At 53.8% G+C, this 14,023-nt stretch overlaps 7 protein-coding genes and 1 non-coding gene across 8 annotated transcripts; 4 read left to right on the top strand and 4 right to left on the bottom strand.

The window, feature by feature from the left end:
• Nucleotides 1-1,317: 1,317 nt before the first annotated feature.
• On the top strand, nt 1,318-3,160 carry POSPLADRAFT_1151703 (hypothetical protein; the record flags this gene model as incomplete). The annotated part of the gene is made up of 8 exons (XM_024486571.1): nt 1,318-1,757; nt 1,808-1,952; nt 2,001-2,105; nt 2,163-2,261; nt 2,317-2,683; nt 2,744-2,878; nt 2,937-3,000; nt 3,061-3,160. The coding sequence occupies 8 exons, from the start codon at nt 1,318-1,320 to the stop codon at nt 3,158-3,160; spliced, it is 1,455 nt and encodes a 484-aa protein (XP_024335671.1).
• A 91-nt stretch (nt 3,161-3,251) lies between these two features.
• On the bottom strand, nt 3,252-3,851 carry POSPLADRAFT_1151899 (hypothetical protein; the record flags this gene model as incomplete). Its single annotated transcript, XM_024486592.1, has 4 exons — nt 3,252-3,356; nt 3,409-3,494; nt 3,553-3,648; nt 3,707-3,851. 4 exons carry the CDS (start codon nt 3,849-3,851, stop codon nt 3,252-3,254), a joined length of 432 nt encoding a protein of 143 aa, XP_024335670.1.
• A 528-nt stretch (nt 3,852-4,379) lies between these two features.
• POSPLADRAFT_1041175 (hypothetical protein) lies at nt 4,380-6,153 on the bottom strand. Its single transcript, XM_024477854.1, has 5 exons — nt 5,982-6,153; nt 5,724-5,919; nt 5,479-5,668; nt 4,915-5,053; nt 4,380-4,843 (listed from the first exon to the last, which is right to left on the bottom strand). Exons 1-5 carry the CDS (start codon nt 6,055-6,057, stop codon nt 4,518-4,520), a joined length of 927 nt encoding a protein of 308 aa, XP_024335669.1. The 5' UTR covers nt 6,058-6,153; the 3' UTR covers nt 4,380-4,517.
• A 210-nt stretch (nt 6,154-6,363) lies between these two features.
• On the bottom strand, nt 6,364-8,129 carry POSPLADRAFT_1173127 (hypothetical protein). The gene is made up of 5 exons (XM_024488216.1): nt 7,914-8,129; nt 7,629-7,861; nt 7,061-7,259; nt 6,686-6,838; nt 6,364-6,626 (listed from the first exon to the last, which is right to left on the bottom strand). The coding sequence occupies exons 1-5, from the start codon at nt 7,959-7,961 to the stop codon at nt 6,549-6,551; spliced, it is 711 nt and encodes a 236-aa protein (XP_024335668.1). The 5' UTR covers nt 7,962-8,129; the 3' UTR covers nt 6,364-6,548.
• Nucleotides 8,130-8,830: 701 nt separating this feature from the next.
• POSPLADRAFT_1151667 (hypothetical protein) lies at nt 8,831-9,754 on the top strand (the record flags this gene model as incomplete). Its single annotated transcript, XM_024486564.1, has 4 exons — nt 8,831-8,983; nt 9,015-9,242; nt 9,527-9,682; nt 9,725-9,754. The coding sequence occupies 4 exons, from the start codon at nt 8,831-8,833 to the stop codon at nt 9,752-9,754; spliced, it is 567 nt and encodes a 188-aa protein (XP_024335667.1).
• Nucleotides 9,755-10,951: 1,197 nt separating this feature from the next.
• Nucleotides 10,952-11,042, top strand: POSPLADRAFT_t128. The gene has a single exon. It is a non-coding gene; the product is annotated as a tRNA-Ser (tRNA).
• A 542-nt stretch (nt 11,043-11,584) lies between these two features.
• POSPLADRAFT_1151724 (hypothetical protein) lies at nt 11,585-12,547 on the bottom strand (the record flags this gene model as incomplete). The annotated part of the gene is made up of 5 exons (XM_024486577.1): nt 11,585-11,712; nt 11,895-12,025; nt 12,085-12,135; nt 12,170-12,353; nt 12,523-12,547. The coding sequence occupies 5 exons, from the start codon at nt 12,545-12,547 to the stop codon at nt 11,585-11,587; spliced, it is 519 nt and encodes a 172-aa protein (XP_024335666.1).
• Nucleotides 12,548-12,783: 236 nt separating this feature from the next.
• On the top strand, nt 12,784-13,834 carry POSPLADRAFT_1041173 (hypothetical protein). Its single transcript, XM_024477853.1, has 3 exons — nt 12,784-13,018; nt 13,073-13,344; nt 13,421-13,834. The coding sequence occupies exons 2-3, from the start codon at nt 13,177-13,179 to the stop codon at nt 13,715-13,717; spliced, it is 465 nt and encodes a 154-aa protein (XP_024335665.1). The 5' UTR covers nt 12,784-13,018; nt 13,073-13,176; the 3' UTR covers nt 13,718-13,834.
• Nucleotides 13,835-14,023: the final 189 nt, after the last annotated feature.

The following is a 14,023-nucleotide window of genomic DNA, read 5'->3' as shown; positions in this document are numbered from 1 at the left end:
CAGGGCGGACGTGATTTCTAGGGACGTGCCGACGCCCATTTTTGAGCGCTTGATGATGCATGCGTTCCGCTCGGCGAGGTTGTCAGCCACACTCATGTCGGGGGCAAGATGGCACTGTTCGGGTATATGTTGAATGTGTGTGGCAGCCTCTCCTTGTTGCAATCAAGCAACCCGATCACGATAATATGCAGTTTATGTCAGGACCTCTAGATGATGGCTAAGTAACCATGTGATCCTTGTGGAAAGCCAGCAGTCGAGGCCACGGCAGCGTCGCAGGCGAATGAACGTGCCTTACCGGGCAGTCCCAAAGTCGGCACCCCTTCCTGATTGGCCCAAGAGCTAAAACCATTGATTGGACTGCGGATATCTCGAAGAAGTACTGCTCTTTGACTCTTTGATTGGCGGCAGGTCACGCCTACCGACATGGGGTCTGCCGACTGTTAATAGGTATCATCTCAAAAAGTACAGTACCCGGAGTGTCCGAAAGCGCTAGCCTGTGGTGTAGGCGACGCGACATTCAAGATGTAACGACGCGTTTCGGAGATCAAAATGCTTGTGCAAGGACGAAGGCTCGTCTTGTGATGGGAACCCCACCAATTGACCCAGACAGCAACACTCGGGGCAAGAGGTCGGTCTCAGTTGAAATATCCTCGTGGATATCGAGGTCAGCATTACGGCGACACGTCGGGCTGAAGTAGCGCCTTCAGCGCAATTTCATCATGCTGGCATTATTTGACAACGCCGTGCACCTGTATGACAAAATCAATTGTCAAGGGAGCTCAGTTCCTATGGAGATAACCAGCTGTCATAGACGCGGATCGCCAGCTCCAAGTCTCATAAGGATTCGAAATTTCACCACTGGTAGCGAGTTACAGAGTTACCAAATGGCAGTCCCGGCGACCCATGCACACTATGGGAAACTCTATGCGTGTAAATGGCTTCTTGGCGTGAAACAGACCGCCGCGGAGCGCCTCGCTCCATTTCGAAGGTGTGCACATCACCATTAGCGGGCGGGACTAGCAGGGCTAGTCGCAAAAAAGTGCATAGACGTACCTACGGTCATTCGGATGCTCTCGCGTCTAAGGCAAGCCGTGCGTGGCATATCTCAACTGTCAAATGACGGCAACTAGACTGGCTTACGCGGACCTTAAGTAGGCGATACGCGCACGGCCCAGAGTTCCATCAATTGCGCTGCCTATCGGAAAGAGTTTCTGCGTTCCTGAGAAAGCGAAAGGGCCAGCGCCGTAATCGTTCCCGAGACCAGGGTAGGTTCATATAAGATGCGCGCAATGAGGGCATGGCCCCATCTAGCCCGTCATGTCCGTTCCGTTCACGTCCCTCTATATCAACGGGAGCGAATGCCCCGCGAGCTCTCAGGCAAGCTTCGATGTCTGCAACCCGTTCTCAGGGAAGCTTGTCACGCGAGCAGCCTCTGCGTCCAGCGAGGATTGCAGAAGGGCAGTCGATGCAGCTGCAGACGCCTTCAGAACCTGGGAACACTCCCCACTTGGTGTCAGGCGCGACTTCCTGCTGAAGGCGGCCGATCTCCTAGCAACACCCAAGTACCGTGAGAAGGCCGCTGCTGCGTTGAAGGAGGAGACAAGCGCAGGAGACTTCCTCGTCGAGTTCAACTTGCAAGTCGCAAGGGAATGGCTGCGCTGTATCGCGACATTGGTTGCTGAACTCAAGGGCGAGTCGTTCCAATCTACGACCCCAGGCGGACAGGTCATTGCGCAGCGGAGAGCCCAGGGTGTCATGTAGGGTCGGTTTGTTACGTCAGTTGTACCGCATTGACGCGTATCTGCAGATTCGCCATCGCACCCTGGAACGCACCCCTGATTCTCGCCGTCCGAGCCGTGGGATACCCCATCGTTTGCGGTAACACCGTCGTGCTCAAATGCTCAGAAGTGAGCCCACGGAGTCAACACATCATTGCCGAGCTATTCGCCGAGGTTTGCCCGGCTTTGAGATCGACTCGCGACGACGCTAAGTGATTACAGGCAGGCCTGCCGAAAGGCGTTCTCAACGTGATACACACCTCAAAAGAGGATGCACCCGCGCGAACAGCGGAGATTATTGCCAATCCTGCTGTCAAGAAGATTAACGTACGTGTCAAAAGTTATTTCAAACGCTAACGCTGCACTCACCTCTCGAATTGTCAGTTCACAGGCAGTGATCGTATAGGCAGGATCATTGCCGCAGAAGCAGCAAAGCACTTGAAACCTTGCGTCTTCGAACTTGGAGGGAAAGCACCCGTTATCGTGCGTCTCCTCGTCTGGATAAGTTTTGAGACTGGCTGAAGCAGGAAAATCATAGGTCCTCGAAGATGCCGAGGTGGAACTCGCCGCCAAAGCCATCACATTCTCAGCGCTGCTCTTCTCTGGACAAATATGCATGTCTACCGAACGGGTCATCGTCCAACGGGGAGTCGCGGGGCGGCTCACTAAGGCGCTGGTCGCAGAATTCAGCAAGTTCAAGTCCGGGGGTCCGGAAGAGCGCCTTGGAGCACAGTTCTCTGAGGGTTCTGCGGAGAACATCGTCTCGATGCTGCGCGAGGCGCAAGAGGAGGGCGCGAAGTTCTTGCTTGGAGATGGCCAGAGAGTAGGCGCAGTGGTGCAGCCTCACATCGTGGCTGGCGTCAGACCGGGAATGCGGCTGTGGGAGAGGGAAAGCTTCGGGCCAGGTTTGTCGCTGAAGTATCTCATCGGATTCAGAGCTAACGATGATGGGGTGATGTTTCCAGTGATCACACTGACTGAAGCTGACACAATTGATGAGGCAGTTGAGCTAGCAAATGCGACTGATTACTCGCTAGTCGCTGCGCTCTGGACAAAAAATGTCCACATTGCAATGGATGTATCTATGCGCGTGAGGACAGGTACGAGTCTCTGAACACTTCGTGTAGAGCACATGAGCTTGACACGTTGCAACTGCAGGTTGTATAAGTGTGAACGGTCCTACCGTACACCTAGAGGATGCTAAAGACCACACTGGGCTAGGGTAAGTCCCAATGCAATGTTGAAGGATATCACTGCATTGACGATGCTGCCCTCTATACAGTGGGTCGACGGGTTATGGTCGCTTCAGTGTTAGCGACTTCACGGATGTGCGCATGGTCGTTTTGCACGGAGCGAACCCTGCTCCGTATCCTCTTGTATAAGGACTCGTGGAGTCTAGTAGTGTCTTCGTCGTTATGTATCATATACTATCGCGTTATAGAGATAGTGAAACGCACCTACTGAGCCTCGGTATCAAGTGTCACGGCCTGAAATGTCTGATGAAAGACGCGATATCTCGGAGAATGCAGCTCGCAGGAGGTCCAGGTCAGCGTCCAGATTTTCAGCTCGAGACTTCATCTGTATTTGTCACGTCAAACAACGTGCGAGTCCTCAGATACCAGGGACGTACGGCAGCAATTGTATCGCTTGCTGCAATAAGTTCATGGTGGTGGTTGTAGACGAGCGACTGCCGTTCACTGTCGAGTTGCCTGATTTCTGTCATGAGAACCGACGTCGGCGTCGCCCAAGTCTCCGTGGTGTATTCAGTACGTACCGGTGAGCAGCTCGTTCTCTCGCTTCAACAGAGTCGGCAGCGACGACGTGGTGATGAGTTGCTCATAGTAAGCTCTCGCGTCAAACGCCGTGGAGTCTAACACATAGGCACAATACATTGAGGAGGTATAATCATACGGCTGCGTCGGACACACCGAGATTCATGGGATCCGCGACCTTTCCTGGGAGTGGCGTAGGTGGGCCAACGCCCAATCCGTAGTGCTTTCTCAACAAATCCCTAGCACGTGTCTTCGGTCGCTCGCCGGGCGGCGGCGTGGACGGCAAAGATCCCCCATACATGAGTGGACTTGGGTTCGAGATTCTCCGCAACGCGAGCACTTCAGGTGGTGTCGTGCTGGACCTCATTGGTGTAGGAGAAATAGGGCGGACGGACGGCGGGCGCGGGATGGGAGTGCGCGAGCGCGATGATGGGCTTGACGCTCTAGAGGACATGTCGAGATGTCTATATTTCAATGCGACGGTGTTTCCGTCCAGACCTTGCAGCAAGCGCTCATTGCCTGCACGCGGTAACGTGACCATAATATAATATCTTGTTCGCATGATCGTGGCTCGTTCCTAGTTCCATTCCACATAAGGCTCTAGGACACATCTCAACAATGGCGATTCTGCTTTTAGAACCCATCACATCGCACCAGGGCGCGAACTGATGACTCCAACCAACCGGCCTGCATATGTGCCATAACACGCTTATCAAAAGAATGGCTCTCATGAGATCCGACGGTTGTAGAATTAAGCACTCGCTGTTGAGTAATTATCTGTGGTCTGACGTTGGTCGGCTGTATGAGTATATTAGGATCATGCTCGCAGGGGTTTTCATATTAATGTTTTTCTAAAGTACTGTGACTAATGCATACATTGTCCGGTATGTTCACTAGCGGTACAAGTTCATGAGCAAGCAGCACGACCCGTGTCTCGTCGTAAGTGTTGTCCCTTTGTCTCTTCTCATCATACCATCCCCCGCTGGTTACCTGCGTGAGCATTTGCAGGCTGCGCGAGCACTGTGTTCCCGGCGTACGCATCGCCATTCGTATACCCGTTTGGGTTTCCGGTGGTATATCCGTCTCTTTGGGTATATGGGTATTGAGCGGCTCCTACCCCTGCCCCTGCCCCAACTTGGCCCATCGGCGGCCCGCTTTCGCCACTTTGGCGCATCGCTAGGAGACGGTCGCGCGAGAACTGGCCCTTCTCGACACCACGCGTCATGCGCAGGTCGTACACGAAGGTGAGGAGGAAGAACGTGTACCCAAATGCAATGACCCATTCTATGACGGCTGCGCATGGGAGAAACCATGGATCAGTGCTGGTTCACACAGGGTGATATTCCGATGCCCAAGATACTCACCTGCAACGTCGTTTGTAGTATATAGTGTGATGGCGAAGACTATGGCGAGGATGATGAGAATGATCGCGATGATGCCCTTCGCGATGTACGCGTGCTTCAGCTTGTGGACTTCGACGAAATCGCGGCTAATCCAACGGTACTGTGAAGTTATTCAGCTCGCATCCCCCGCATATTGACTGCAATGCTCTGCACCACTGCGTGGAACTGATCTTTGGCTATGTGTTCTGCGCAAACAGAGACATCTTACCCGATATCGAGAAATTCCGAGCATCAAGGGTTGTCACATGCCGTTCTGACTATAACCAGCATATGGAGAAGCCTTACAGCCCGTACAGATACACCGTGACCGCAGGAAGTGTTGTGAGCTAACACTGCTGGGAATCATAATTCCGGACTCTCCAGCAGTGGGCGCATAATGAAGTGCCACTGACAGAGGGTCCAGTGAATCTCGAAAGGACAGGCATTTACCCTCCAGCGGCCATTGAGGAATTGTTTGCGCGGGACGAGTAGCGAGAACAGATATCGGATTCCACGCACTGATGCATCAACGTGAGAATCACGTACCTCAATAATGGTGAAAATGGCGCTGAGGGCGACGCCGACGATAAATACTAGCAGGAAGACACGATGAAGGCTCGGGTGCCGCCCGGTGTCGAAGATGGAGAGGAGAATGAGGCCTGCGCCGCCGATGAAGGAGCCCAACACTGCGAGAGCTGCGAAAACCCGCTCTCGACGCCGCATGTTCGGAAGTAGTCTGCAACGAAATCACTGGTCTCGCTCACGACTGATGAGTGCGGTCCAGTACATACCTGCCTGAATTCCGAAGCCACCGCTCGATGACGAGTGTGAGGAAGAACGAGACGCCGGTAATGCAGCAGCACACGATGAAGAGCGGCTTCAGGTATCCCGCACCAATGTCTGAAATGTAGGCGATATTGCCCTCCTGGGTGACGTATTTTGGGCGGCCAGTCGCAAGCCAGGTGATGAGCATCGCAAGCAGGGTGCCTGTGGTAAGTCGACGCGATCGTCAGTGCGCAGCATCTCCAACTCAGAACGCAGGTACGAACCTGACCAGATAAATGCTCCAAACAGTGGGACCCATGCGTAGAGCCAGTGCCTGTGCTCGTACAATCGTGAAGGCATGGTCGTGACAAGCGAGGGGAAGAAATAGGGCTGAGGACGTTGAAGACAGACAGTGGAAGAGGCCTAAGTAGAGTTGAGAGCGAGAGCAGATACACGGGTGGCCATGGTGGCGCAGGATAAACGGACAAGGAGGTCTTACATACTACCCATGTCCGCAGTCTCGATCAAAGAGGATACACGGATGACGTCAGGCCGACACCACGGGCGTCTGTTAGCCGCTCCCACTTGGCTGGGCATGTATTGGCGTGCCTGTCGGCCCCACGGCAGCTCTTCGGTCAGACAAATTGCAGTGCAGGCATGGCAGTAAACAGTCAAAGGCGCAACAGATAGCTCGGAATAAGATACCGCGCACGGGAAAACGGGAGTAGTACTACAACATGTAATGTCACATAACACAAATCCACGGGACTTCCACTATCTGGCCTCTAGGCTACGCCTCATCCAGCGGCAGCATCATCGAGCATCGCGATCATGGGTATTCCTGCGGATGATCAGACTGAGCACATTGGCGCATCGGGGACAGGAGACAAAGGTGTCACTTTCTCGGTCTGTGCCAGCTTCTTGAAGATCTGCAATCGCGCGACGGTATTAGAGCGGCCAAAGAAAGCGGCACAGAGCCTCAGCATACCTGGATATAGACGTCTGCCGTCTGCCCACCAATGACGGCCCACCGGCCGTCGACGATCGTGAACGGGACGCCCGTCACACCCTTTTTACGAGCTTCTGCCATCATGTTGATCACTTCTTCTCTGCACTCGTCGGTTTCCAAAAACTTCGTGGCCTGCATATACAAATCACAACCATCAGCCATGTAGCTCCTGTTACTGCGACGGTGGACGAAATTCCTCGCAACGAACATGGGCCGAATACACGTCTAAGAGTATTGAATATCCGGAAACCTTCCAGATAGACAATATATTTCGGACCATAGTCGATAGTTATCCGGGACGCGGCTTTTGCCCCCAGAGTGTATAGGTGAAATGAAACACATCACACAACGCACCTGTTCTTTTGACATCAGCCCGCTCGCCTCCGCGAGCTCACTGAGAACCTCGAAGTCGCCAAGATTCTTTCCCTGCTCAAAGTAGGCCTTGTGGACAGCATTCAAGAACGCCTCTTGTCTCTCCTGACCGCCAACCTTCAGCGCCTTCAAGCTGAGGCGATGTGCGCGGATAGTCTGTGTGATGGTGCCGTCGTAGGAACTGCGCGGTCCGAGTTGGGGTGAGCAGTAAAAGTTTAGTCCGTAAGGCAAAATAACAAGCCGGCCAGCAATTAGAGCGATATGACCACCAGTGAGTATGACAGGTCCACCAAGAGAGCATGTCAGGTCAAGCAGTCAGCGCGAGATGGTCAGGGGGTCAAGGGCAGCCATTCGACGCAGAGGTGAGGGTGCAGTAGAAGGCATCCAACGTTCGGTAGGATGGCATGGGATGGACAGGATAGGGATAATATCCAGCGGGAGAGATGGAAAAACACGAAGGGTTCAGCAATCAGCACAGGCGACAGAGGGCGAGCGAATTAAGGCACCCGGTCAACGAAAGTCATAGGCCAGTCGGACGGGAGGCACGTACATGTTGAGCCCAAGCTGGCTGCCCCTAGTGGTGACCATCTGCTCAAACATGGCAAACTTGTCTTTTCCGAAACGGTTGAGGTACCACTCGCGCTTGACAATTGCCTGGTCTTCGGGTAGCGAGGGTTGGAGCTGGTACGGTCTGTGCTCAACCTTGATAGTGAGCGGGAGGTCCTTGACGGCGTCGATGGCGCGCTCCATTTCCTTCTCGCCGATGTAGCACCAGGGACAGATCTAAGGTGGCGTGAGTTGTGCGCAGCGGAGGCAGGGCAAGGAGAGAACGCACTAGGTCCCCGATGACTACGAGGTTCACCACCTTCTGCGCCGCGGTCATAGTCTGCGCTCAGAAGTGCGTGTGTCTGGGTAAGTGTTTAGAAGGCCGGAGGGTATGGGAAGTTAGATGCGAGACGGGGGCGAATATAGTGCAGCGGCGCGGGTGCGGACACAGGTCGGGTTGAGGCAGCAAGCCCGAGGCGGGAGGAAATGAGCGTCGGGGATAGAGATACAAGGCGGCGCAGGCTGAGGCAGAGAGCGGATGGAGTAAGCGTGAAGGGTATAAGAGCGTCTTTACAAATAGTCCCCTGGGATTGGTCACGCATTGGTGAGCACCTCTCCTTGACATCATCACGTGCACCGTGCACCGGTCTCTCCCCAGCGCCCGTCCCCGACGACCGCCCGCGATTTCTGTGTTCTTCATGACAATATTGGACCTACGCTGTCGCGGTGTGTGCGTCGGCGCCGCGCGTTGCTTCGTCGCGCAAGACGCGACGTCGGGGGTCTCCTGGATGCATTTTGTGACTCAGCCGCTGCCCTTGGTCAGCACACGAGCTCGCTACGCCTATAATGGACGATCCCCTTCCCGCGAAGTACGTATAAGCCGCAATGGTGCCGGATCCTTTGACTATGGTCCCCGAGGCGCCTGTGATGGCGACAAACGCCTACCTTCTCAAGCTGCGCAGGTACTCCCGATTGTCAGCGATCCTGGCATGAGCGGTGCATGCCCGACGGCCATTGACAGTTCGATGCGCATATACCAACGCCACAACGTGGAGTATGCGCGAACCTGCCGCCGGTCCGAGGCTGATGTGTTCACAGGGAGCACAGCAGCGCGCCCCGTCCGCTATCGTCCTCGGAGCCTTCGTCAGCAAGCCAAGCTATTGACGTACATCAGACGCTCACCGGTGTGAACTTCGTACTTGCACAATGACACCTCTCCGTCTATCGGCAATCCGTCCCACTGTACGTCGCACTGGTAGCGGGAATGCGGCGTCGACACGACGGTCAGAGGTACCAACTGCCGCTGGCAAGTTCGCTTACCGGGGCCGCGTCATTTACAAATACGAACATGATCGTGCCGTGAGCTCCCTGAACGATGATGCTTGCCAAGGCAAGGCCGGCTTCACGAAGCCCCACACTCAATCTCGCAATCTGCCTTGGACTGTGCGTCTGTCTTTCGGGAGCCGACGTCCCATGTGAACGGCACCATATCCTGTTGTTCGACACTGTCGAGCGCGTGCGCAGCCGCCCCAGCTCGGACTCGCGTGCCTCGGAGTGCCTGTCCGGCGGCCTGGAGATGGAGGAGTATGTATGCGCTGGGAAGGGCGCATATACCCAGGTACGGCTTGACCACTCTTTCTACGGGGTGGTCCCGATCTATCATCGGAGTGCACGCTAGCGTGTGGGTTGGCTCCTTTTGATTGGCAGACGATCACGGTCTCGGCCGCTGTTTTAAGGAGATGGGAGGTGCTCTGCACTCCGGTCCAATCAAGTGGTTCGTTTCTTTGGCTACACTACCAGCCAATCCTGGGGTTTGTTTGTCACTGTCTCTAGCCATGGCCCATTCTCATTCATAATCGGTCCATGAGAAATCGGTGTTGACGATCTCTCGTTGGTTTCCAGCTGCCCCCGAACGAACGTTTGCAAGTTGTCAGCAGGAGGGAGAAAAGGTGGCCGTTTCTTGTGACACGGCCCACGCAATTGTCCGCAGGAACAGTGTATGATTTACGCTTACTTGCTATCAACATTCTGTGGGCTCGATGGGTGGGCGAGTCTCAGGTATCTGACTTGCTGTGTTCGAAGTTACTCCCCTTAATTCAGTACTTCAGCTGGTTGACAGCAAACGAGTAATCACCGTATTATGCTGACGCCCACTCGCCTCGCAGATAGCTTCAGCATGCGCACGAAGTCCTAATTGTCTGGGACATTGCCTCATTTATCGCATACCACTATGCCACCATTAGTTTCTGACACGGCTCTAGCGTTTCCTACCAGGAGCGATCCTTCAACGGCCCCACCACTGCACGTTTTCATTATCACCTGTATCGTCTGCCTCGGTGGGCGTAGGCAATATCTTGGCGGGTGTCTGGGCGTCCTGTACCGTTCAATAATTCTCCACCGATGCCATGTTGTGCGGCGCAAGGACGGGATTTTTCAGACCGTTGAGACCTCAGCAGATCCACCAGGCATCTGTTTGTCTTGCATTCATGGGTGATCGTTGTGGTAGATGCTCGTTCTTCTACGTAAACTCAGTTGCGAGAAGCCTAACCATCCCTGTCACTGCGGTTCATAGGTTGTCGATGGGCAGCAAAAGCGCCTTGCCAGAAATCGATTGTGGAGCGTACTAAACAAAACATTTAAGCAGATCATGCTGCAGTCGCGAAAGCCACGGCGTCCTGGCTTTCACATCCGTCGCATTATGCGCAATCACTCACACACAGCTGTGTGGCGGAATACATCGAGTACACAGGGACCCGAGATATCACCAGAGTAATAGTATGAAGGGTCCGCAAGCCCGGCCCGTGCAGCTATTCACGCATTCTCTCTCTGATAAGCGCCGTCCCTCGTCCTACCCAAGTTCTCTGACATCCTGACCCAGCCATCGAACTGCAGTTGCAGTTTGGATACAGGCATCCGTTGCCTATGCCCTTCGCTGAGTAAATTGCCTTCATCCCGAGTCGATGTCGCCTGGTGAGCAATTCGCCTGAAGAACACAGGCGATAGTACCAGCCGCTAAGGCAGGGCGAATTACAGGGTTATACTAAACATCCTTTTCGAAGGATAAAGATATGGTACGTCGCTGTCTGAACGGATCCACGACTCATATAACATGATTTATTCATTGCAGAATGGATCCTTACGATCCACGCCACTTATGGCGCATACAGCGACATCTTCACAGTTTACGTTTTTAAGAGTTCTCTCGGCCATAGAATAAAGGATCCACTCCTTTCGGGAGTTATGTCTCAAACTCAAATCCACAACAAGCGATATGATTATTGAAGTTTTGATTCCTTATATTTTGCTGCATAAAAACAAATTATCCAAGGCACTATAGCCAAGTGGTTACGGCGACAGATTCGAATCACGTGATATCTGTTCCTCTTCGAGGGCGCAGGTTCGAGTCCTGCTGGTGTCGTTTTTTTATTTTGTGTCTTTGAATGTTTTGTTCGCTGGTTTTTGCGCTCACGACCAAGAATTCACTCGACGAGGGCGAAGACATCGAAAAGCGCGAATTGTGAGACATTAGCGCCCGCGATCACAGGTTGAATCGCCTCGATCGATCATGGAGGCCTCACGATCGCAACGATGCTTCAGCACAGTTACTTGTTCGAGATACTGATTGTACGACACTCCTTTCGTCGATGCGGTTGGGTGAGTATGGGATTATGTTTCATTGAATATGAGGAACTATGGGTAGTAGGTCGACTGGCCGGAGGCGAAACACTCACCTGGCAACGCAGCCACATCGGACATGGGACAGGCAAACGATTTGTGTTCACTCAGCAATATCTATGGTGGCACGACAAAATATCTGTTCTTTGGTTGTACATATGTCTCATTTTACAAAATGTAGCGGCTCCAGGACATTCACGCAGAGCAGCGCACGTCGGTCAAGAGTGTTTTCCGGTCTCTGTTGCAAACATCTCATGGTACAGTGGCACAGAAGGTCGCCCCAGCTCATGCCGTATAACGCAGCTGGGAGTAACTCAATCGCAATCTATTTTCACCGCTCGAGTGCTTATGCATGAACAGTGCGTTACATTTCGTTGGGACAACAACAATATTTGTTTCACGGAGCAAGATTCCTAGAGCAAGAAAGTACGATGAGAGCGCTATCATGGACGCGGTCAGGATAGACACGATAGTGAAGTGTGAAATGTGGATCTCGCCTCAATGAGCCGCCTGGTCTGGGTACGTGCGTCAAGAACATGTACGGCATCGTCAGCGATGGGATGGCAACCGCATTCAGCGCTGGGCTGCTACTGACCGCGTAATAGCCGACGATGAATTTCCTTTGCCTCGGCGATGGCCTGATGTGGCACGTAGCCCAAGCCGAATTCCAAGATTACCTCGGGGTATCGTATGGCAGTCACCATTCCTGCCAACCATAATACCGTGCTGTAGAGTCGTCAGCAACGGGGTAGGTGAATGCAGCGGCAGGGGGAAACTTGTCGCACTATCTATCCCCTGTCTCGTCGAACTCGTCTCTGCAAAAAGGGTCGTTGGCGCTATGCAGGTGGAAATGAAGAATGTATGCCGCACTCATCGTCCTCGCTGTCTTCAGTCTCCTCCTCCTCGTCTTCAGTCTCGTCTTCGCTGACACACGTCTCGTCATCGCTGAGACGCAGTGCACCGTCGCTGACACATGTTTCTTCGTCGCTTTCTCCTACAGTCACACGACGATCGGGCACGCCATTTCGGATGCCACCCGCATGGGCAGCGTCACCTGAAACGGTGTTTGCGCGAGAGGCAGGCATGAGAGGCAGCGACGATGTTGCGGTTTGAGCACAAGATACGGGAGAGAAAACAAGCGGAAGCTGGAGATTTAGTACCTCGTGCGTCGCAGCCCACGCTGCAACAGGCGACAATCATAGCACGCTTCCTGTCATACTCACCTTGTGTTGCCTCCCAAATAGACATCGCAGTTACCTGACTTATTGTCAGGTTGTTGGTTCTGCACTGGATCGCCGGAGAAGATGCATAAGCCCTAGTAGAGCGATATTGCACGAAGCACGCTGCCCGAGTGGGGGTTCGGCTTGTGCGCCACCCTTACTGTGGCCTGTACGACTACCGCAGGAACGGGGAGTCTAGCCGCCCAGTCACAACGCTGGTTCAGACGCGCAACTCGTGCAAGTTCAAAGTAGTGCCCTATTCAGAGCTTGGGTATGCCGCCATGAGTGCACATGGTGCCCACAAGTCCGCTGCACGAGTCGAGGAGTGTTGTTGATTGCTACGTGAGTAGGCGCAGGGAGCAAGGTGAACGGAACACGACTTGACAGCGCAATGCGGCGTAGATTCATCCAGGATTGTGAACGCGGGTCATGAAACGATGACTGAACGCGGACCATCCGGTTATGCCGTTTTCCCTCCTTCACTGGCAGAGACTCCGCACTTGACGTTGAGTTCGGCGGGATGAAGTATCGCTCAGCCAAAGTCAAAACATACCTCAAGGTTCTGCCACAAGTCTAGCCAATGAGGTCGACGTGTAACGTGCGTCCCGGTTGGAGACTTATTCACATTGCAATAGTGGCAAGACTTTCATCTCAGATATGTTCCACGAGGAGCCGGATCAAGAAGGGGCAGGCGCGCAGCCTTGTTGGTGTCTGGTGGAGGATCGCATAGAGATAGCGCCTCTGGTGCTGTCCCAGGTGGGTATATGCGTTGACTTCTGGACAGATATGCAGCAGACAATGCTGCCGGGGCCGCATATAGCTTGCCTAAACAAGCAAGAGAGCGCATGAGGCGCGATCAATGAACTGCTTCGGAGCAGCACTTCTTGCGCGCTGCACTCACCATGACGCACGCACGAGTCATTTCCATCTACGACCTTCTGGCGATCCCCTCATATGCAGCTTGCTATATCTGTCTATCGTAGGCCACAACGGCCATGGCCTCATGCACAGACGATGCCACAACTGCGCACGGACGTCCATCCTTTTTAGGCTATCGACCGAGTATCTCACGATTTCAGTGGGCGCTGTTTGCCTGTGGCGGGATCGTGTCAATGCGGTGGAATACGGCCGCCCTACGTGCGCATTGCATTTTCTGCCAGAGAGGAATTTGTCCTGCCACACAAGCTATACGCAATAGGCGAACGTGCGTAGAGTTCACTGCGCTGGCCAAAACATCGCACCTCGGTAGTAGCACAAGTTGGGGCACGACGCTCTTCTCGTTTGACGACTGCCAACCGAGACGACGACGGCAACGGATGGGGATGATGGGCGGTGTTGCCTGACAGGGGCTAGGAATGTCTCAGGTTACACATCATACGTGGAAGTCGAAGGGCCTGCGAACGGAATATCGTACGAGGCAAGCCGAGGCGGTCTCTGACGACACCCACATTTGGAATACATCATCCGTGGGAGACTGACGCGGAAAGACCCCAATACCCCACAC

This window comes from Postia placenta (assembly GCF_002117355.1).
Source record: "Postia placenta MAD-698-R-SB12 unplaced genomic scaffold POSPLAscaffold_13, whole genome shotgun sequence".
Lineage (NCBI taxonomy): Eukaryota > Fungi > Basidiomycota > Agaricomycetes > Polyporales > Adustoporiaceae > Rhodonia > Rhodonia placenta.
Note: the sequence above shows the minus strand (reverse complement) of the source record. Positions and strands in the feature narration are given on the sequence as shown.

Bases quoted from the DNA above. Each gene is read 5' to 3' on its own strand.
- POSPLADRAFT_1041175 (XM_024477854.1), bottom strand. From the start codon at position 6,057: ATGCCTTCACGATTGTACGAGCACAGGCACTGGCTCTACGCATGGGTC. The intron at 5,920-5,981 runs GTTCGTACCTGC...GACTTACCACAG, and splicing joins TGGAGCATTTATCTGGTCAG to GCACCCTGCTTGCGATGCTC. The intron at 5,669-5,723 runs GTATGTACTGGA...ATTTCGTTGCAG, and splicing joins TGGCTTCGGAATTCAGGCAG to ACTACTTCCGAACATGCGGC.
- POSPLADRAFT_1173127 (XM_024488216.1), bottom strand. From the start codon at position 7,961: ATGACCGCGGCGCAGAAGGTGGTGAACCTCGTAGTCATCGGGGACCTA. The intron at 7,862-7,913 runs GTGCGTTCTCTC...ACGCCACCTTAG, and splicing joins TCGTAGTCATCGGGGACCTA to ATCTGTCCCTGGTGCTACAT. The intron at 6,839-7,060 runs GTGCGTTGTGTG...TTGTATATGCAG, and splicing joins GGCTGATGTCAAAAGAACAG to GCCACGAAGTTTTTGGAAAC.
- POSPLADRAFT_1041173 (XM_024477853.1), top strand. From the start codon at position 13,177: ATGTTCCACGAGGAGCCGGATCAAGAAGGGGCAGGCGCGCAGCCTTGT. The intron at 13,345-13,420 runs CTAAACAAGCAA...CGCTGCACTCAC, and splicing joins CGGGGCCGCATATAGCTTGC to CATGACGCACGCACGAGTCA.